Below are 23253 nucleotides of genomic sequence, written 5' to 3'. Positions count from 1 at the left end.
GAAATGAGCAAACCAGTGATATTTGATTGAGCAGGCTAGCAGGCGGGGCCCATGACTTACATCCTAGGAGCCTACACAACACACAAACACTGTTGCTGTATGTAGGTTTTGTTTTATTTGTTTTTTATCTTATATTTTGAAAATGTACATCCAGGTTTTTTCCCTTTAATTTTTTTGCCCCCCCCCCCAAGAGAGTGGGGCCCTAAGCTAGAGCTTGTTCAGCTTATACAGTGGTACCTCGGTTTATGAACACAATTGGTTCCGGAAGTCTGCTCATAAACTGAAGTGAATTTTCCCATTGAAAGTAATGGAAAGTTGATTAATCTGTTCCAGATGGGTCTGCGGGGTTCATAAACTGAAAATTCGTAAACCAAGGTGTTCATAAACCGAGGTTCCACTGTACTTAACTCTGGCACTGCCCCAGAGCAGAAGGTGAAGGCTGGCATGGAGATTCTGGACAGGAAGGCCAGGGGTGCCCAGCTGGCACCCATCTGCTGGTCCCTCAAGGGCCTCACCCCCCCCCCCCGCAGGCGCTGGTGCGAGAGGATGGTGCAGGTGATGGAGGAGGAAGTGGTCAGCCCCCGGCGGGAGGAGCTGGTGCCCTGCTCCGATGTCTACCAGTACAACATGGCAGGCTGGCACCTTGACCAGGACCGCATGCGCCAGGCTTACGGCAGGGCAGAAGGCCAGGCTGGCGCCACCAGCATGTGCTACATCTATAAGTGAGTAGGGCGGCTGGGGGTGGGTGGGCAGGGAGAAGGGGAGGACCCCCGCCCCATACATGGGCTAGAAGAGGGCGGGAGAATCAGGGCAGACCCTCCAAATGCCACTATTTTCCAGGAACGCCCCTGATTTAGGGAAGCCGTCCTGGTTTCTGATTTGATCCCAGAATGTTCCGCTTTTCCTTAGGACGTCCCTATTTTCATTGGAGAAATGTTGATCCAATCCCTGAGCCCTCTGAAGGGAATGTTGAATGTTTTATTATGTTTTCATATTTGTCGGAAGCTGCCCAGAGTGGCTGGGGCAACCCAGTAAGATGGGTGGGGTATAAATAGTAAAGTTATCATTGTGGAATGGGACATCCCTATTTCCGTTGGAGAAATGTTGGAGGGTGTGTAGGGGAGAGGTGGCAAATTTGATGCCAGGAGGACCCCACTCAAAGTGGCAGGTCTTCTTTTGCCGTTCTGTTCTTGCAGACCGGAGGACACGAGACCCATACTTTGGAACCGCACGGTGCGCGCTTGCTGTGAGGGCTGGAGCGGGCCCCATTGCTCGGAGGGTAAGGCTGCCACAGAGATGGGCCCCAGAGGCAGGTGGGTGGGTGCCCATTCTCCAGAGCCCCCCTTTCCACGGCTCCTTGAAATCTCTTGTGATCAAGCAGCTTTCCTTGCACCTAGAACAGGGCCAATTTCACCAACTGAAGCAGTTGAGCGGGAACAGGTAAGGCAACCTCATAGGTAAATGTGTGTGTATGCTGGTTGTTGTTTAGTCGTTTAGTTGTGTCCGACTCTTCGTGACCCCATGGACCAGAGCATGGTCCCCATGGACCCCATGGACCAGAGCATGCCAGGCACTCCTGTCTTCCACTTCCACTGGACACAACTAAACGACTAAACAACAACAACAAATGTTTTATTATGTTTTTATATATGCTGGAAGCTGCCCAGAGTGACTGGCACGACCCAGTAAGATGTATGGGGTATAAATGGTAAAATTATTCTTATGGAACGGGACGTCCCTGTTTTCACTGGAGAAATATTGGAGGGTATCGGTTTCTCTTTCTCCCTTTCTCATCTCTTTCTTTCCTGCTGTTCCAGGAAAGGCCTCCCTGGGCCGCTGCTTCTCCACCTGGCAATGCCAAGACCTGCCTGGACTGCAGAACGTCTCTCTGCTTGGCATGGAGGAGTGTTGCCAACGCCCGTGGGGGCACAGCTGGCAGAATGCCTCCTCCCAGCTCTGCTTCAGCTGCTCCCACCTGCCTCTGAAAGGTGAGCACCCTCAGGTCTCCTCCTCCTTTGCCAACCAGGTGCCCACTGGACTACAGCACTGGAGCCCAGAGTGGGCAGTGGAATTATCGGGGGGGGGGGCTAAGAGGTGAATGGGTGGCAGCTCCGTCCGTTAAGCATAAGACTCGTAATCTCAGGGTCACAGGTTCAAGCTCCACACTGGGCGACGGATTCCTGTATTGCAAAGGGGGTTGGACTAGATGACCCTTGGGTTCCCTTCCAATTCTAGGACTCTATGAAACATCCAATAATGTTCATTGATCATGACTGAGCAGGACAGAGCCTTGAGTGAAGCCATTTCCCTTGCTTCATTTTTTATTTTTTTGTCTCTTATCGCCTTCAAAGATTCTTCCTTTGGTCACATTCCCTGTTTAGGGAAGTTTTTAATGACTGATGTTTTAATGTATTTTTAATCTCTTGTTGGAAGCCGCCCAGAGTGGCTGGGGAAACCCAGTCGGGTGGGAGGGGTATAAGTAATAAAATATTATTATTATTATTATTAGTAGTAGTAGTAGATTTGTATTTCCGATTCCGAGTCATCACAAGACAGGCAGTTATTGGTAACAACTATTGATTTTTAAAAAAACAATTATTTGTGCATATAGGTGAAGTTTTGTGCATCTTTGGTAAGTAGCTATCAATAAATAGGCTGTGCTTTAAATTTCCTTCACCCTTATGTTTTTGCTAGTAGGAAACATAATTGTGACACAATTGGTCAGTAAAGTTTTTTGTTTTGTTTTTTAACTTGATGGCACACGGGCAGCCGCACCCTTGCCCTCCCAGCTACCGGTATGCCCATGTGCCAGGGTATAAGATTAATTTGGGAGTCTGACCCCTTTTTTTCACCCAGGGAAGCACGAAGGGGACATTTTGTAATGATTCTGGGAGAGCAAGAGGAATCTGTCATATTTTGTCTCTTGAGGCTGCTTTCCTAAGTTGCTCCTCTCAGCCCCCCTGCTACAAGCGGGGGTTATTGGGTTGTTGTTTTTTAATTTTGATGATATATTTTGTGGTTTTGTATTTTGATTTTGTTCTGTGAACTAAGAGTTTTTTTTCTGCACTGGTCCAGTAAAACGCTTCTGCTGCACAGACCAGAAACAGTTCTCTTTGCAGAGCATTAAGCACAGCGGCTGGATTCTTGTTGCGGTAAAAGCCTTGTAGCTTTGCAGCAGAAACGACCCACGGAAGCCCAACTTTTGAAGACAGTTTTATTGCAGACAGATAACAGAAACACCTCCAGAGCTTTCAGGCATGGCTGCTCCACACCCCACAGGCAAACAAAACAAATGCTCTATATATGCTGAGCATCTTAACAACTTAACAACTTAACAACTTAAATCATGTGACCGTAATACTTTGTCAGCGTCTTAGGTTTAAAGCCCTAACATGAACCGCCCTGAGACCTCCAGGTATAAGGCAGGACAGTATATAAATTCAATAAATACAGTGAGGGGGGGGGAGAATTTGATCCGCTGCTAAATTTGCCCGTTTGCCCTCTGACGAAGAAATGAACAGTGTGGCATCACCACCCGTCCGTTTTATTGAATTGATTAAATAGTTTTAACTGAGCTTTGAAAGAAGATTCCACCTAAACATTAGGAAGAACTTCCTGACAGTAAGAGCTGTTCGACAGTGGAATTTGCTGCCAAGAAGTGTGGTGGAGTCTCCTTCTTTGAAGGTCTTTAAGCAGAGGGTTTACAGCCATCTGTCAAGAATGCTTTGATGGTGTTTCCTGCTTGGCAGGGGGTTGGACTGGATGGCCCTTGTGGTCTCTTCCAACTCTAGGATTCTATGAATAAATCTGCAATTAATTGTTACCGTTTTGTTGGGAGCCGCCCAGAGTGGCTGGAGAAACCCAGCCAGATGGGCGGGGTATAAATAAATGGTGGTGATGATGATGATGATGACGATGATGAAGAAGAAGAATTTTATGGTGCTTTTAACTTCCTTAGTGGGATGTTCAAACCACTATTTTGAATAATGTTTTTTTATATATATAGGGTAGGGGGCCACAAGAGCCCTCTCCTCCTGCCGTCTCCGGCAACTGGTCTTCAGACTCTGGAGGCAGAACGCAGCCATCCTGGCAACTAGCCATCAATAGCCCGTCCTCTTCCCCCTGACAGCTCACATCCCTCTTTCTCCCCAGATGATTTCCCCTCGCCCTTCCTGCTCCGGCCACCGTCCCCCACGGCGCTTCTGGTCAGCTCGGCTCGGCACCACCGACATCGCCACCCCTTTGCCACCTGCGCCACCTGGGCCGGCTTCCACTACCGCAGCTTCGACGGCAAAGACTTCCGCTTCCACGGCAGCTGCGCATACACCTTGGCGGCCGCCTCCGATGGCACCTGGGCCATCTACCTGTCTGTTGGCGGCGAGGGCTGCAAACCCGGCCGCTGCCGTAAGGTGAGGGACATCGGCCCCCACATGCTAGGCAGGGCCAGAGGTGGGCAGGCCCTGGATCTCTGCCCCTGTCCCAAACACGTCCTTTCTGCAGGAAGGATGGCAAGGAGGACGTCCGGATTTCGCACCCAGAACCAGTGGTGGGGGGCTGGTTGCTGGTTGCAGCTGCTGGTAGGGCGGAAGGCAGGGAGGTCGGCAGTAGGTGGCGCCAGAGCATAAGTCAACTGCTGGATTCTACAAGGGAAGGGGTCAGCAAACTTTTTCAGCAGGGGGCCGGTCCACTGTCCCTCTGACCTTGTGGGGGGCCGGACTATATTTTGAAGAATAAAATGAACGAATTCCTATGCCCCACAAATAACCCAGAGGTGCATTTTAAATAAACACATTCTACTCATGTAAAAACACGCTGATTCCCGGACCGTCCGCAGGTCAGATTTAGAAAGCGATTGGGCTGGATCCAGCCCCCGGGCCTTAGTTTGCCTACCCATGGATTAGAGGCTTATAAACAGAGCCTGAATGGCTATTCCTGCTTAAGCTGAGATTCCTAAATTGCAGGGGGTTGGACTAGATGACCCTTGTGTCCCTTCCAACTCGATGATTCCATGACTATATTTTGAAGAAAAAAATGAACGAATTCCTATGCCCCACAAATAACCCAGAGGTGCATTTTAAATAAACACATTCTACTCATGTAAAAACACGCTGATTCCCGGACCGTCCGCGGGCCGGATTTAGAAGGCGATTGGGCCGGATCTGGCCCCCGGACCTTAGGTTGCCTACCCATGTACAAGGGTAACCCTGAGACGACGGAGGTTAAAGAAACTGCCAGGCAGGGCTGGAGGCAAATAAGGTGGCAAGCGGACAGGTGGGGCCTGGCTGAGGGCGAAGTGAGGTTGGTGGGGCAGTGACCCCCTGACCCACAGCAGACAAGCCTCCGCTGCCCAGAAGAACTAGTTTCTGGCAGCCATAATGCAGACAGAGGGGCTGCCTCAGAGCATGTGCAGAGTTTCTTCCTTTGCCTCAGAGTAAGAAGTGCACAGATACTTTGCCAGCCCTGCCTCAAACAAGAACGGCCAGCCCGACTGCGCTGTTTCCATAGTACAGTGGAACCCCGGTTTACGAACACCTCAGTTTACGAATTTTCGGTTTACGAACGCCGCGGACCCATCTGGAACGGATTAATTCACTTTCCATTACTTTCAATGGGAAAGTTCGCTTCAGTTTATGAACGGACTTCCGGAACCAATTACACCCATGCTTCGGGTTAAGTACGCTTCAGGTTGAGTACTCCGCGGACCCGTCTGGAACGGATTAATTCACTTTCCATTACTTTCAATGGGAAGGTTTGCTTCAGTTTATGAACGCTTCAGTTTATGAACAGACTTCCGGGACCAATTGTGTTCATAAACCGAGGTACCACTGTAATCATCTGCATGTTTTTAACAGATTATAGCTTTAGTTCTATGAATGCTTAACATTTTTTGCGTAATTTTTATTACAGCATTTTTTGATACAACAAGATAAAAATGGTGGAAAAAGAAGGAAGGAAAGAGAAAAGGAAAGGAAGGAAGAAAAAGAAAAGAGCTTAATTTTTTATTAATGATTGTTTCCACTCCCCGCCCCCCTCATGTTTTTAGTTGTTCTTACTGGTATTTTTATCTGTGAGCTGCCTTGAGTCCCTGCCAGGGAAAAAGGCAAGGGACTATTAATAATAATAATAATAATAATAATAATAATAATAATGTTAGGTTGAGTGAAGAGGCCACCTCAGGCAACTGAGTTCAGGTGTCATGAAAGGGCAGGAAGATATAATTTAATATTATTTATTGTCTGCAAATATTTATTGTCAATAAATAATATTTATTGCATACCCCGCCAGATGGATGGGGTATAAATAATAAAATTATAAAATCATAGAATCCTAGAGTTGGAAGAGACCACAAGGGCCATCCAGTCCAACCCCCTGCCAAGCAGGAAACACCATCAAAGCATTCCTGACATATGCCTGTCAAGCCTCTGCCTAAAGACCTCCAAAGAAGGAGACTCCACCCCACTCCTTGGTAGCAAATTCCACTGCCGAACAGCTCTTACTACCAGGAAGTTCTCATGATGATTGTTTTTCACTGAAGAGGCACTGGAGGAATTCTCTTCCCTCCTCAAAATAGTGCCGCCCGCCCCTGGCTTGGCTTTGGGGGGGGGGACAGGGCACCCAGAATGCCTTGGGCCAGCCCTGGGACTCTGGCCAGAGCAGGATTTGGGAGCCCCCCCAACCTCACGAGACCCTCTTTCCCCGCTAGGACCTTCGCATGCTGTTTGGCCTCGACATGGTCGTGGCTCAAGGACGGCACATCTCGGTGAACGGCGCTGCGGTGCCCGAGGGGGAGCCCCGCTTGCAGAAAGGTGAGGAAGCGGGGCGGACGGTGGGGAGATGGGTGAAGCCTTTTTTCAAATAAATAAATAAATTTTATTAAACAAACATTACAAACATAACATAACATACAAAAAACAAAGTAAAAAACAAACTAAACGTATGTTAGAGATTTCTAAATAGTTATTACAGTATACATAATTGAATTGTTAAGAATCTAAAATAAATGTGCATTTTATAAAATAAGAGAGAGAGAGAGAAGAGGAAAAAGAAAGAGAAAGTTGCACAACGGCAAAACTGAAAAATTAACAAAACTAAAACAACCCATTAAACAAAAAGCACTATTTAGATAATTCAAACCGGTACCAGGGTATTCTACCCACAAAGTCCCTTGTCCTGGATTCAGTCCCTTTTTTAATTTGTTGGTTTGTTGACGTCCATCTACTCTTTGCAGTTTCAATCCAGCCATTTCTGTCTTTGATCTGCATTTGTTTGTCTCCATCTTGGGATACCTCTCCCTGCAAAATTCGTCTAAACACAACCAAGCCTTGTTGTTGGAACCCATACCTGCCAAGTTCCTCTCTGAAAAATAAGGGACCGGACTGGAAGTAGCATACCGGAAGTAGCGCGGCGGCCATTTTGGAACTGGGCGGAGCATGCTCAGAAGTGACTTTTGATGCTGCTGTGCCCAGTTCCAAAATGGCTGCCGCACCAGAAGTCACGCTGCAGCCATTTTGGAACTGGGCAGAGCAGCATCAAAAGTCGCTTCTGAGCATGCTCCGCCCAGTTCCAAAATGGCCGTTGCGCTAGAATAAACCGGGGAAAAACAAAAAAAACCGTTTTTTCGGCTGGGGACAGCCGGAAAAACGGGGGTTTCCCGGGGAAAACGGGAGACTTGGCAGCTATGGTTGGAACCATGTTTATTCAAGTAATTCCCACTCTTAACCTTATCCATCGATTGCTTTCTTATTAACACTGTCATTTTAGCGAGTTCTAAATACTCGCATAATTTTAATTGCCATTCCTCGTTTTTTGGCATTAGTTCGTTCTTCCAATATTTTGCTATTAAGACTCTTGCTGCCGTGACTGCAAAAAGGTGAAGCCTTTTTTGTCCTGGTGTGTCTCCCGGAGAGAGGATCACCCCACTGAGACGTCTGTTTGGCCACTGTGAGAACCGGCTGCTGGACCAGATGGGCCTGATCCAGCAACAAGTCTCTTCTTATGTCCTTAGGGAAGAGATCCCTGGCAAATTGGGGTGGGGGGTGGGGGCACATGGCAGCCCCACCCGAGGAACCCCAGCCCCCTACAGAGCAGGCAAAATAGGCTTGGGGGCTCAAAGTGCTTCAAGGTGCGACACTTGATCTGAAACGGGTTAACGTTTCCCCCTTCAGAGTTAAATTTGTGGGAGGAGGCAGGATGGCAAGCCAACCCGAAGGCTGCATTTGAATTCCGGACTTCATTGCTGAATCTCGGCATGGCAGCGTGGTGCAGTGGTTAGAGCGCTGGGCTAGGATTGAGGGTGGGGAGTGGCAGGGTGAAATCCCCACTCAGCCGTGAAGCTCCTGGAGTTGTCTTGGGTCATTTGCTTGGTCTCTGTCGCCGTCTGCCTTGACCCTGTGCTACCTTGCAGGGCCGTCGTTAGGAAAACATGGGGAAGGGAGAGAACCAGGGTATCAAGGGAGGGGATAGGAAGGCGAGGAATAAATGCATCCGGGCAGAATTTCAAGGCGTCTCTCATCCAAGCAATGTGTGTCTGTGTGAGAGAGTGTAAAGTCCACAGTTTAGCTTGTGCTGCAGCACCAATACCAAGTCCTTTCCTGCTTTATCCCAGGGATCAGTGTTTGGTGGCTGGGAGACTTCCTCTTCGTGGAAAGCGGCCTGGGGGTGCGGGTCAAGTTTGATGGGCGCGACACCGTCTACGTCACCATCGGGGCGGACCTGAAAGGAGCCACCCGAGGGCTGTGTGGGGTCTACAACGACGACCCTGCAGGTAAAGACCGCAGGGGGCCACCACCCGCACCTTTTTCCCTATCCATGGAGGGGAAACGGAACGGAGAGTTCTCACTTCTGACACCATGTTGCTCTCCCTCAAAGGTCCAAAACGCTCGCCGGCATTGGACCAATTCAGCCACCCTCTGAGTTTTGTATTGTGGGTGGGGGAGTGGAATTCATTAGAAGGCAGTCTGCAAAACCTTTGTTTGGGGGGGGGCAGGGGAAGTAAACCACTGAAAAAGCGGGGGGGGGGCAGGCTGGTTGCCCACAAAGCAAATGAGAAGAGCCCCTCTACCTTTCGACTCATTTCTCAGGTTCTACGAATGCAAGGAACATTTTTAAAAAATCAAAGCTGAGGATCTGGAGATTATGGTTCATCCTTTGATGGGGGGGGGTGTAACTGCCCCCTTGCTTCCTCCCTTGCTACTCCAATCCCTGCAGATGCCCCTGGGCACACAAGGGCAGACCCTATGGCTGGAGCCACCTAGAATCACAGAACTGCAGGATTGGAAGGGACAACCAAGCTCATCTAGTCCAACCCCTTACAATTGTTGGTGCAAGGAAAAATATAAGTATAAAAGGAGAACTCCTGGATGCCAAGATCCAAATTTGGTGAGAGAACCCCAGCAGAGATTTAAAACCACAAAATATGCAGCAAAGCAAAGCATGGAAGTATAGGCTGCTAGACCTTTAAAAGATGCCCCTGTGAGTTCCAAAATTTCCCTCTTATCCCAGCATAGGAAAAGTCAAAAATTGGTTTACTTACGAACTCTTCAAAGGTCAAGTTCATGTGCTTTCCCCTACATCAGTCAGAAAAAATGCACAGGCAGTAAAACTTGGCTTAGTTGCTTAGTGGCGAAAGCGCCTAAATTATTGGTATATAGCAAATCAGGCTCAAAATTCTACAAGGCAGGCTTAGGCAGTATGTGGACCGAGAACTCCCAGAAGTGCAAGCTGGATTTCGAAAGGGCAGAGGAACCAGAGACCAAATAGCAAACATGCGCTGGATTATGGAGAAAGCTAGAGAGTTCCAGAAAAACGTCTACTTCTGCTTCATTGACTATGCAAAAGCCTTTGACTGTGTCGACCACAGCAAACTATGGCAAGTTCTTAAAGAAATGGGAGTGCCTGATCACCTCATCTGTCTCCTGAGAAATCTCTATGTGGGACAAGAAGCTACAGTTAGAACTGGATATGGAACAACTGATTGGTTCAAAATTGGGAAAGGAGTACGACAAGGTTGTATATTGTCTCCCTGCTTATTTAACTTATATGCAGAATTCATCATGCGAAAGGCTGGACTAGATGAATCCCAAGCAGGAATTAAGATTGCCGGAAGAAATATCAACAACCTCAGATATGCAGATGACACAACCTTGATGGCAGAAAGCGAGGAGGAATTAAAGAACCTTTTAATGAGGGTGAAAGAGGAGAGCGCAAAATATGGTCTGAAGCTCAACATCAAAAAAACCAAGATCATGGCCACTGGTCCCATCACCTCCTGGCAAATAGAAGGGGAAGAAATGGAGGCAGTGAGAGATTTTACTTTCTTGGGCTCCTTGATCACTGCAGATGGTGACAGCAGTCACGAAATTAAAAGACGCCTGCTTCTTGGGAGAAAAGCAATGACAAACCTAGACAGCATCTTAAAAAGCAGAGACATCACCTTGCCGACAAAGGTCCGTATAGTTAAAGCTATGGTTTTCCCAGTAGTGATGTATGGAAGTGAGAGCTGGACCATAAAGAAGGCTGATCGCCGAAGAATGGATGCTTTTGAATTATGGTGCTGGAGGAGACTCTTGAGAGTCCCATGGACTGCAAGAAGATGAAACCTATCCATTCTTAAGGAAATCAGCCCTGAGTGCTCCCTGGAAGGACAGATCGTGAAGCTGAGGCTCCAATACTTTGGCCACCTCATGAGAAGAGAAGAATCCTTGGAAAAGACCCTGATGTTGGGAAAGATGGAGGGCACTAGGAGAAGGGGACGACAGAGGACAAGATGGTTGGACAGTGTTCTCGAAGCTACGAACATGAGTTTGACCAAACTGCGGGAGGCAGTGGAAGACAGGAGTGCCTGGCGTGCTATGGTCCATGGGGTCACGAAGAGTCGGACACGACTAAACGACTAAACAACAACAACAGCAAATCAGGAGTGGCTGATCAGAGCCATGCGGTTTGAGCTGGAACAATAAACTCAGAACCTCTTTACATGTTGAGCTTTTCAGGTAGACTGGGGGTGAACGAAGGCTTGATTACCCACTTCCTCCCTAGGTGAGGGGAAGTGGATTTAGCTAAGCCTGGCAGGACACCTTACTTTATGATTTTAACCCCTTCATTGGACTTAAACATGTTGGTTATATGAAGCTGGTTATCCCACTGGAATAACAATGAAACTCTTGACCTTTCCGACACACCTTCTCCTCCGCCTCCCTTGGGGTGGGGGTCTGAGCATCCCCCTCCATCTTTCTCAGGAGGGGCCCCTTGCCCGCCCCCTAGTGGCCAAGAGGGGAAGGCTATTCCAGCACCCTTCTCTGCCAGAACCCTCCCCACGTGTACCCAGCTCCCTTTTCTCCTTGCACCCACAGACGACTTCCTACGCGTGGGAGGTGATGTGGCCGCCTCGGCGGCGAGCTTTGGCAATTCGTGGCGCGTCCCGGATGCAGGATTGGTAGGTGGTGCGAGCGTGGACTGAAGTCGCTTCCAAATGACTTGCTCCCTGAGGATTTGTCTTGGGGAAGCCCAGCCAGATGGGCGGGGTATAAATAAATAAATAAATTATTATTATTATTAGTAGTATTATTATTAGTATTATTGGTTTGTTTGCGTGGTTTGAACATAGGATGTTGCCTTGCACTGAATCAGGGCATTTCTCCATGCAGCTTGTTTTAAGAAAAACTGCTCCTTTTCGCTTAGGGGGACCCATGAGCCCCTATAGAGTCCTTAAGTGGGTTCCCTATTGGTAGGAGAAAATAACAGGCCAACTAGAGAATATTGAGAAGCAAAGCAGCTAGTAAGCCTGATCTTTATTAACTGTTGCAACAGGGTCCCCCGCTCACCCCACGCAGGAACTGAGCATCTCCCCCAGCTGCTCTGAGTTCTCCCTCTTCCCCCTGCCCTAGACCCCCTGTGAAGACGCCGCAGAGGAGGCTCACAGCTGTGAAACACCCGAAGGCCGAGGGAAGCAGCAGGAGGCAGAGTCCATTTGCCGGAAGCTTCTTTCCGGCCCTTTCGGTCAATGCCACTCGGAGGTGAGGGCTCTGCCACGCCACACGCCTTCCCCGACCTCCCTTTAACTTCCAGCCTCTTGCCCGCTCATGCCACACCCTCACTGAGGTCCGGCATCTTGCTCTGTCCCCGGGCAGGTGGACCCCAGAGGCTTCTACGACACCTGCATGTACCTGCACTGCGGCGGAGCCGGGCTTGGTGCCATCTGCGAGACCTTTGCCAGCTACGCCCGCGAGTGCGCCCAGAGGAGCGTTTTCGTCAGCTGGAGGCGGGCCGGATTCTGTGGTAAGCGGGGGCAGAGCAGGGCACCCAGGAAGCCCCTGCCTTTGGGGGCATCAACCTCTCAAAGCAGAAGGCGTGTTTCTCCATGGCTGTGTGACTCCAGCTCATTTTCCACCTTCTCCTCCTCCCCCTTCCTCTTCTTCTTCTTCCTCCTCTTATTTCTATCCTCCGGTTTCCCCGGACCTGAACTCAAGGTGGCTTCCACAAATCCCAGGAATTCACAAAGATCATAGACAGAGGCTCTGAGATTACATCCACAAGCTCCTTTAGTACCCTCGGGGGCAGCTCATCATTTAAAGTAGCTACCGGTAGTTGTTCCCTTACTCCCACTTTTCCTATCTTGGGCTGCAACTCCCTCCTTCCATCGTTTATTCCAGGCATCCCCAAACTGCGGCCCTCCAGATGTTTTGGCCTACAACTCCCATGACCCCTAGCTAACAGGATCAGTGGTCAGGGAAGATGGGAATTGTAGTCCAAAAACATCTGGAGGGCTGAAGTTTGGGGATGCCTGTTCTGTTATCACCAGGCTGGGCATCTCTTTCCTTTTGGGTGAAGACAGAGGCAAAGAAGGTTTTGAGCGGTTCCGCCTTTTCTCTCTCTCTTTTTTTATCAATAATTTTTATTATTTTCTCTTACATCAACTTAGACATAAACAAGTAAAACATAAACCATAATCCCAAATCCCCAAGTTAAAAATACAAAATAAGCAATCCAATAGATCTGTTCTGCCGAACTAGACTTCCCCCGTACATTCGTTTCGGTTTTGTTTGTTCAAATCTAATTAATGCGCTTTTCCCCTTCCATACAATATCTCCATATATGATCGTTTCTTCTATACGTACATTATTTATACAGTAGTATATGTTACATCATTCCTGTAAGTGTTTCTACCATTTTACAATGCCTTTTGAGATGATCCAGAAATTTACTCCAATCCTTATAAGTCTTTTGATCTTTTTGTTCCCTTATCCTTCCAGTCAACATGGCGGTTCCGCCTTTTCTCTGCCACCCAATAGCATTTCCCCGTCTTCTCCACGCCTACCACTTGCTTGTTCTTCCTTTTACTTTGGACATGGTCAAAGAAACCTTTTTATTATTATTTTTACCCTCTCTTGCAAGCCTGAGCTTATTCTGAGCTTTAGCCAGCCTGACTTCCCCCTGCAACTGTTGGCTACTTGTGTATACTCCTCCTTCGTGATTTCCCCTTTCTTCCATTCATACCCTTCTTAACTCTCAGCTCATCCGTGAGCTCCTTACGCAGCCACATCTTAAATGCCTCCCACTTTTCTTTTCTTGTTGGTATTGTCTGCATTTGGGCCTTCAATATTTCTCCTTTAAAAACTTCCATCCATCTTGCTCTCCCTTCTCTGAATATTTCTGACCATGGGATCACACCCAGTAGCTCCTTCAGCTTTTCGAAATTGGCCGCCTTAAAGTCCAGCGTGTGTGTCGGACTACACTCAGCCTCTGTACCCTGAAACCCAGGAGAATATGATCACTTCCTCCCAAGATTCTGAGCACTTCCACTTCATCAATCAGTTCCCCCCTATTGGTGAGGACCAGATCCAAGATAGATGATCCCCTTGTTGGTTCTTCCACCTTCTGGGAATTGAAATTGCCAGCGAGGCAAGGGAGGAATTTGTCAGACCTTACGCTTGTGGCAGAGTTTGAGTCCCAGCAGATATCGGGGTAGTTGAAGTCTCCCATGATGACTATATCTCTCCTTTTTGAATGTTTGGTAATGTGCTCTAATAAGGCATCGTCCAAGTTTTCAGCCTGGCTTGGTGGTCTATAGCAGACTCCCACAGTAAGGTCCTTGTTGTTTTGCTCTCCTACAATTTTTACACCTATCCTCTCCATCTGCTTTCCATGCTCCAGGTCATGGATTTCTTCACAAGTGTACGCATCCTTTACATACAATGCTGCTCAATTCCTACATTCCGGACCTGAATCTCATCCCACCAAGTTTCAGTAATGCCTAACCAGGTTGCACTGGCCATCCTGTACTAAAAGCTCCAGTTCGTCTTGCTCGTTTCCCATTCTCTGTGCATTCGAAGACTGGACTGTCCCAGGTCCTAGTCGGATGCTTTAACCCGGGCACCCCCAAACTCAGCCCTCCAGATGTTTTGGGACTACAGTTCCCATCATCCCTGACCACTGGTTCTGTTAGCTAGGGATGATGGGAGTTGTAGTCCAAAAACATCTGGAGGGCCGCGTTTGGTGGTTCCTGCTTTAACCCCTACACCCAGTGGCCGGATTTACGTATAAGCTAAACAAGCTATAGCTTAGGGCCCCACTCTCTTGGGGGCCTCAAAAAAAAAAAGATTAAAGGGAAAAAACTGGATGTACATTTCCAAAATATAAGATAAAAAAAAAACCTACATGCAGCAACAGTGTTTTGTGTTGTGCAGGCTCCTATGATGTAAGTCAGGCATCCCCAAACTTCGACCCTCCAGATGTTTTGGACTACAATTCCCATCTTCCCCGACAACTGGTCCTGTTAGCTAGAGATCATGGGAGTTATAGGTCAAAACATCTGGAGGACCGCAGTTTGGGGGTGCCTGATGTAAGTCATGGGCCCCGCCTGCTCGCCTGCTCCCTCAAATATCACAGGTTTGCTCATTTCTATATATAGGGTGCCTACATTCTGCATGGACTGGTTGCATGGCAACATGGGCAAATGGCTTGAGATACCTATTAGGTTTATAAATTACCATGTAGCATCTATTCAACGCAAAAACAGTGACAATTTGTTGTTGACAAAGGACAGCTGGACATCTAAAGGGCCCCATGACCTTCAGTAGCTGAGGGCCGCATCAAACATAAATCTGGCCCTGCCTAGACCACACTGCCTCTATGTATTCCATAAACCTGTTTAATGGGGCGATGATTATGTTGATGGCTGTGATAAGAGGAGGCCAGTTTGCCTAGGAAAAGAGGGGGCCAGGAGCTTCTCTCACCCCCCCCGAAGACTGCTGTGTCCCCCTCAGTTCTCCCTAGACATCCGGGAGCCTCCCCCTTGAAGCTGCCCCTCTTCTTCCCTCCGGACAGAAAAGTCGTGCGGGCAAGGAAAGCACTACTCCGACTGTGTCTCTTCGTGCCCAGCCAGCTGTGCTGCGGTGGGCGCAACAGCCGAGGAAGGGCACTGCCGGGACGAGTGTGTGAGCGGCTGCGAGTGCCCGGCCGGCCTCTACTTGGAAGCGGGCGCCTGCGTCCCGGAGAGCCAGTGCCCCTGTTTCCACCGGCGCCAGAAGTTCGCCCCGGGAGATGTCCTCCAGCAGCGCTGCAACCGTTGGTGAGTGAAATATGCTCGGAGTCGAGAGTGAATTTCATGCTCTTTATTCGGCTTGTAGTAGCAACAGAAAACGAAGAAGAGAAGAATGGCTCTTCCCCCCCCAGAACATCTGCTTATATACAGTGGTACCTCGCAAGGTGAATGCCCTGCACGACGAATTTTTCGCAAGACGAATTCATTTTGCGAAAAATTCGTCTTGCGAATCGCAGTTTCCCATAGGAATGCGTTGAAATTTAATTAATGCGTTCCTATGGGCAAAAAAAGAAATTTCAACGCATTCCTATGGGAAACCGCGATTCGCAAGACGAATTTTTCGCAAAACGAATTGACCCGCGGAACGAATTAAATTCATCTGGCGAGGCACCACTGTACATTATTTACACAATGGGCCTTGAGTGATTGGCTACTTCAGAGCTGCACCTGTAGGCTAATCAGGTTGCCGGTTCACTTCTGCCAGCAGCCTGATTGGCTGCTCCTGCAGGCCAATCAGGTTGCTGATTCACTTCCATCTGGAGCTGGATTGGGTGGCTCCTGTGGACCAATCAGGCTGCTGCATTCTGGATCCTACTGGTCTAGGATTCAGCTCAGTAGATAACAGTGAGTCTCTGCCCTTCCGAACCCACAAAAGGTTATTTCTCAGGATAGCTGGGGGTGGGTTGGGGACATGGTCCAATGGGTCTTGCTGACCACAGCAGGATCTGGAACGTGAAAAGAAGAGGGCAACGAACGTGACAAGCTGGAATGTGTCCAGAAGAGGGCAACGAAAATGGTCAAAGGCCTGGAAACGATGCCTTATGAGGAACAGCTTAGGGAGCTGGGTATGTTTAGCCTGGAGAAGAGAAGGTTAAGGGGTGATATGATAGGCATGTTCAAATACTGTATATAAAAGGATGTCATATAGAGGAGGGAGAAAGATTGTTTTCTGCTGCTCCAGAGAAGCGGACACGGAGCAACGGATTCAAACTACAAGAAAGAATCTTCCACCTAAACATTAGGAAGAACTTCCTGACAGTAAGAGCTGTTTGGCAGTGGAATTTGCTACCAAGGAGTGTGGTGGAGTCTCCTTCTTTGGAGGTCTTTAAGCGGAGGCTTGACAGGCATATTTCAAGAATGCTTTGATGGTGTTTCCTGCTCGGCAGGGGGTTGGACTGGATGGCCCTTGTGGTCTTTTCCAACTCTATGATTCTATGATCTTTAGCCCAAGGGTCGCCGGCATTCTTGGCTTCAGGAGTTCATAGAATCTTAGAACTGTAAAGTTGGAAGGGAGAGAAGTCAGGGGTTACAGCGCTTCCTCAGGGTTCGGTTTCCTTGGAAATAAGGTCAGCAGAGACTGTGCTGACATCTGAAGGCAGCCCTGTTTAGGGAAGTTTTTAATGTTTAAAGTTTTATTCTGTTTTTAATATTCTGATGGAAGCCACCCAGCCAGAAGGGCGGGGTATAAATAATAAATTATTATTATTATTAAAATTATTATTATTATTAATTATTATTATTACTGTCTTAGGATGCATGCTTTAATTTCCTCATATACAGAGGTACCTTGGTTCTCAAACTTTCTCATAGAAAGCAACACAAAAGTCTGTTCCATACTTTTAAAAACAACCTCTAAAACAGCAATTTCACATGAATTTTACTATCTAACGAGACCATTGATCCATAAAATGAAAGCAATAATTAGATGATAAAAATGAAAAATATTTTTTTTCTCTTACCTGCACTGATAGTCATTGTTTGATGGGGGGCTTTTATCCATTTCCACACTCACACAATCAATCAATCAATCAATCAATCAATCAGTAGCTGAACTGGGTTCCACACAGTCACAAAAACAAACGAACCAAAAAAGCCTCAGAAACAAAAACGCAAAATAAATAGCAAAACAAAAGGGCCAAACTTAATCCATTCCGGAAGTCTGTTTGACTTCCGAAATGTTTGAAAACCAAGGCGCAGCTTCTGATAGGTGCGCAGGCGCCCCGGAAACAATAGCCAACAGCTGCTTCGGACGTTCGGCTTCCGGAAAGCGTTCGGAAACCGGAACACTGACTTCCGGGTTTTCAGCATTTGGCAACCAAGTCGTTTGAGAGCCAAGGTACCACTCTATGCAACCTGAGCATAGGATGGAGGGGCTCATGGCATTAGCCCCCCAACAGATCTTGCTTCTCTGTTAGTCACAGCTTCGGATCCAGCGCAGAGCAAGCAGGTCCAGCCTACTTCCAGCTCAGCCCTCAAACCCCTCTCTGGCTGCTTTTCTCCTACCTAGCTAGGTGAGAGGGATGGAGGAAAGGAAAGCCAAGGGACTATCATCGCTTAGTCGCAGTTTGTGCTGCAAGCCATTTGGGGGGGGGGATGCTAAGGATGGTACTTAACTGTCCAGCTAAGGTCCTTATCTTACAATAAACTGATAAGTTAAGCAGGCTCCTCTGCTAGATTCCAACCCTCCTTGAGCACAGGACCCCCAGAATTGGAAGGGACACCATACCTGCCAAGTTGCTGTCGGAGAAATAAGGGACCGGGCTGAAAGTAGCAGACCGGAAGTAGCGCTGCCACCATTTTGGAACTGGGCGGATCATGCTCAGAAGTGACTTTTGATGTTTGCTTTGCCCAGTTCCAAAATGGCTGCCACGCCAGAAGTCGCACTGCAGCCATTTTGGAACTGGGCAGAGCAGCATCAAAAGTCACTTCTGAGCATGCTCCGCCCAGTTCCAAAATGGCCGCCGTGCCAGAATAAACCGGGGAAAAACAAAAAAATCCGTTTTTTCAGCCAGGAACAGCTGGAAAAACAGGGATTTCCCAGGGAATATGGGAGACTTGGCAGCTATGCCCAGGGACACCCAGGGCATAATCTAGACTGACCCCCTCAAACTCACAGCCAAACTCTTTGGCTATTGCTCCACAACCCTGACCTGGACTCCCATTCCCTTCTCCCCACAGCACGTGCCAAGGGGGGCGCTGGCACTGCTCCCGGGACCAATGCTCCGGGGAATGTTCCATCACTGGTGACCCCCACTACCTGACGTTTGACCGCAAGCGCTTCTCCTTCCATGGCACATGCCAGTATATCCTAGTGCAGGTAAGGGGTCCAGGTGGGGAGGCAGGAGGTGGGGGCAGTGTGGTTCCAGCTGGGTTTCAGTCACTTTGGTGGAAAACCTCATTATTTGTTTAATTTCAAGAAATATTTACAAAAACCAGGTATTACAAGTTCATTTTCCTTTTTTTTATATGAAAAAATTATTTGATTTTACAAAATGAAATTTACACTCATATCGCAAATCATAATAAAAAAAGAAAGAAAGAAATATTTCTCTGAATCTTTGGACTTTCCACGCCCCCTCCTTGGGTTCCATTAATAATCCTTTCCTGCTGCATCTTATAATAATCCATTTTTTAAAAATATCCATTATATCCATAGTTCTTGTTACGTTACAAGTGTTATTAAAATCCTGCTAACGATTTTAACTGTTTACAGTGGTCTCGAAGGTAAACTACGGTATAAACGTTCCCCATTCCTTATTAAAATGTTGATCTTCCTGATTTCTGAGCCTTCCAGTCTACAAGTTCATTTTCTCTTTCACACCAAAACTCCACGAGAAGTTTCCAGTCCTTAATAAATGCCAATGGTTATTTTTCTCTGATTAAACACGTCAACTTTGCCATCTCAGCCAAGTCCAATAATTATATTAATCGTTCCTCCATAGTAGGTAGGGTTGTATTTTTCCATCTTTCTGTATATAAAAACCTTGCTTCTGTCACCTCATTGATCTCACTCCGCCTTACAGGATTATGTGGATGGGAAGCTCCACATTTCCTCAGAGAACGTGGCATGTGGGAGCCGAGGGGCCAGCAGCTGCCTCCACTCTGTCACCGTCACTGTGCAGAAGGTCTCTGCCCGCCTGTCCTTCACAGGTGAGAGAGGGAGTGGACATCAACGCCATAGGGCAGGGGTCCCCAGACTTACCTGGCTTTGGGCCGGAGGGCAGGGGAGTGCGTGCGCAGCAGGCCAGAGGGCGGGGCAGTGCGCGCCCGTGCGCATGTGCACACACATTTACTGGCGCGGTGGCGCGCTTCCAGGTCGGAAAAATCGCCGAAAATCGTTTGTGCACATCCGTATGGGCCTCCCCCCAACCCGGAAGTGCACCGGAAATGACCTCTTCTGGGTCGGGAGAGGCCCATACGCATGCACACAAACGATTTTCGGCGCTTTTTTCCGATCTGGAAGCATGCCGCCGTGCTGCGCGCTGTTTCGTCGCGTGCGGGATTCGCCGCGGGCCAGATTGGGAGGCCAATTGGGCCGCATCTGGCCCGCGGGCCGTAGTTTGGGGACCCCTGCCATAGGGGATGAGTGGGCAGGAGGCTAACCTGAGAGGCTCTCCAGATTATGCTCCAGATTGTTGCTTGCCAGGGCTGATGGAAGTTGGAGTCCCACAACATCTGGAGGTCTACAGAGTTCCCATTCTATCCAGTCAAATGCATTCACCCGGCTCAGGCTGGGCGTTTTGTGCACATATGAGGCACGTCAGCATGGAATAGCACAGGTGTTGCTCATGTGAAGCCAGACAGGTTCCTCGCAGCCCCCCATCCTGGCACAAACGTGCTACCACATTCCCAGGGTGCAAGAGTTCAGAGCTTCGGGAAAACGAGTCCGAGAGTGGCAATGGCTTCCTTCGGCAAACTGAAGGTGGTTTGGAAGACGCATCATCATCATCATCATCATCTCCTGCGGTGTGATAAATCATCGTAGGAACCCACAAGGCTGCCTCCTCCTGAGACAGATCATTGGTCAATCCAGCTCAGGCTGGCAGCAGCTCTCCAGGAATCCCGGGCAGCGAGAGGCCTGGGAATCCCAGCCAGGACTTCAGACTTGAGATCCCCTTTGCAACTGGAGATGATGCCAAGGATTGAACCAGGAACCTTCTCTGTGCAAAACATCTTCTTTCTCACCATGAGCTGACTTTGCAAGGTTTCAGGTGCTCTGGTCCTCCCAAACCCCCTTTTCATCCCTCCCTCTCACCTTTCTCCTTTGCTTCCCAGGGGAGCTGTCAGTGAACGGCCAAGAAGTCTCCCTTCCTTTTGCCAGCACGGACCTGACGGTGCGCCTTGCCTCCTCCTCCTTCCTGCTTCTCCAGACCTTTGGGGCTCACTTGCTGTGGGGCCTGGAGTTTCCGGCAGTCTACATCACCCTCCAGCCCAGCTTTGCCAGCAAGGTGAACCTGGGATGATGATAATAAGTTTCTTCACAGGAACATCTCGCTTGTGGCTCTGAGATGCACAGTGGGCCACTGTTTAGATTTAGAACCAGACCCATAGGGTGTGTGAAGCAGCTGGTGTGCCCTTGAGTTTCCAGATCCCCAGGGACATTAATTGATTGATTGATTGATTACTTGTCCTTCACCCTAAGGTCCCAGGGCGGCTTACAAGGTTAAAGGTATTACTAAAAAGCAATTTAAAACCATCATAAAAATAAGGTGGGTCCTAAAAAACAGCCTCCTCAAGTGTCAGAAGCCAGGAACAAGAGGTGCTTCTCCAGCACCCTCCAGAAGCTGTACAATGAAGTTGCCAGCGGAGGGAATTCCACAACTTAGGAGCCAACACGGAGAAGGTCCTGTCCCATTGGGCCACCCCTACCCCTGAGCTTCCGAGGGCAGTGGAACTAGCAAGAGGGGCCCTTCCTCCAATCTCAGCACCCGGCAGGGTCTGTAGGGCAGGAGACGGTCTTTCAGGTATTTGGGGACTGAGTCACACACACACACACACACACACACACACACAGCCACTCATTTGGCTGCTGCGTTTGGGTCCAAGTGGAGCTTCCGGGTTGTCTTCAAGGACAGCCCCATACATACCTGCCAAGTTGCTGTCAGAGAAATAAGGGACCGGGCCAGAAATAGCAGACCGGAAGTAGCGCTGCCGCCATTTTGGAACTGGGCGGAGCATGCTCAGAAGTGACTTTTGATGCTGCTTTGCCCAGTTCCAAAATGGCCGCCGTGCCAGAGGTCGCACTGCAGCCATTTTGGAACTGGGCAGAGCTGCATCAAAAGTCGCTTCTGAGCATGCTCCGCCCAGTTCCAAAATGGCCGCCGTGCCAGAATAAACCAGGAAAAAACAAAAAAAATCTGTTTTTTCAGCTAGGAACAGCTGGAAAAACGGGGATTTCCCGGGGAAAACAGGAGACTTGGCAGCTATGGCCCCATACAGGGCGCATTGCAGCAATCCAATCTGGAAGTTACCCAGAGCGTGGAGGCTGTGGCTAAGTCATCTCTATCCCAAAGAGACCGTCGCTGGCAAACCAGCCAGGGATGGGAAAAGGCATTGGCTCAGCAGTGCGTCCATTCTTCCACCTTCCAGGTCCGAGGCCTTTGCGGCACCTACAACTGGAACCAGCAAGACGATTTCACCACGCCGGAGGGAGACGTGGAGTCCAGCGCCACCGCTTTCGCCAACAGGTTCCGCATCTCGCACGACTGCCCCTCCTTCGGCACGGTCCCTTTCGACCCCTGCAGCATGTACGCCCAGCGCAGGCAGTTTGCAGAGGCGGCTTGCGAGGTCCTCCACAGCCCACCCTTCCAGGTAGGAGAGGAGGAGGGCATGAAGCTCGCTAGCAGGGAGGAGATGTAGGCCTGAAACCGTGGCAAAAGCAGGAGATTTGTCTGGGCAAGACTCGGGACCCATGCCCTTGATGGAGATCTCATCCCCATCTCAAAAATCTGCCATCCATCTTCATCCTCTTATTTTGTGATTCCCAAAGTGGTTGGTGCTAGCCTTTGTGGGGGGTGGGTGGGAGGGCCTAGGGTGGCCCTAAAAGGCAAGGGGGTGGCAACCCAGTCAGATGGGTGGGGTACAAATTATTATTGTTGTTGTGATTGTTATTATTGCTACAATTATTATCATACCTGCCAAGTTCCTGCCTGAAAAATAAGGGATCGGACCAGAAGTAGCAGACCGGAAGTAGCGCTGCCGCCATTTTTGAACTGGGCGGAGCAGCATCAAAAGTCGCTTCTGAGCATGCTCCGCCCAGTTCCAAAATGGCCACCGCGCCAGAATAAGCCTGGGGAAAACAAAAGAATCCATTTTTTCGGCTGGGAACAGCCAGAAAAATGGGGGTTTCCTGGGGAATACGGGAGACTTGGCAGCTATGATTATTATTACTACTACTAGGTCTGGCCTCCTAAGTAGACCTTGTTTCCTTGAATAAAAAGTTCACTGATGCTGTGTAAGTTATTAGTGACCTGCTCCTGGCACCTGCCAATAACAACAAATAAATAAATAAATAAATAAATAAATAAATCCCCGTCCATCTGGCTGTGTTTCCTGAGCCACTCTGGGCGGCTCCCAACAGAATATTAAAAAACACGATAAAACAAACAGTAAAAACTTCCCTAAACAGGGCTGCCTTCAGATGTCTTCTAAAAGTCAGATAGTTGTTTATTTCCTTGACATCTGATGGGAGGGCGCCACCACCGAGAAGGCCCTCTGCCTGGTTCCCTGTAACCTCACTTCTCGCAGTGAGGGAACCCGCCAGAAGGTCCTCGGAGCTGGACCTCGGTGTCTGGGCTGAACGATGGGGGTGGAGACGCTCCTTCAGGCATAAATTATTATTAATATTACTATTTATTCAGTCCTTGCAATTGCCTAATTGGGGCAACAGCTGCTGGCCTCGCTAGGTCTGGCCTCCTAAGTAGACCTTGTTT

General features: G+C 48.8%; 1 protein-coding gene across 1 annotated transcript in view; it reads left to right on the top strand.

The window, feature by feature from the left end:
- The first annotated feature begins 444 nt into the window (after positions 1 to 444).
- LOC118092051 (SCO-spondin-like) overlaps positions 445 to 23253 on the top strand; it is a 187176-nt gene continuing 164367 nt past the window's right edge. Inside the window, exons 1-14 of the mRNA XM_060281073.1 lie at positions 445 to 722; positions 1197 to 1279; positions 1818 to 1988; positions 4153 to 4577; positions 6704 to 6806; positions 8606 to 8764; positions 11352 to 11434; positions 11886 to 12014; positions 12129 to 12276; positions 15325 to 15568; positions 18500 to 18638; positions 19345 to 19471; positions 20597 to 20769; positions 21911 to 22132. Of these exons, the coding sequence (XP_060137056.1) occupies positions 445 to 722; positions 1197 to 1279; positions 1818 to 1988; positions 4153 to 4577; positions 6704 to 6806; positions 8606 to 8764; positions 11352 to 11434; positions 11886 to 12014; positions 12129 to 12276; positions 15325 to 15568; positions 18500 to 18638; positions 19345 to 19471; positions 20597 to 20769; positions 21911 to 22132 (2484 nt within the window). The remainder of the gene's footprint in view (positions 723 to 1196; positions 1280 to 1817; positions 1989 to 4152; positions 4578 to 6703; positions 6807 to 8605; positions 8765 to 11351; positions 11435 to 11885; positions 12015 to 12128; positions 12277 to 15324; positions 15569 to 18499; positions 18639 to 19344; positions 19472 to 20596; positions 20770 to 21910; positions 22133 to 23253) is intronic.

Source organism: Zootoca vivipara, chromosome 12 (assembly GCF_963506605.1).
Source record: "Zootoca vivipara chromosome 12, rZooViv1.1, whole genome shotgun sequence".
NCBI lineage: Eukaryota > Metazoa > Chordata > Lepidosauria > Squamata > Lacertidae > Zootoca > Zootoca vivipara.
This window is presented reverse-complemented; position numbering and strand designations above follow the sequence as displayed.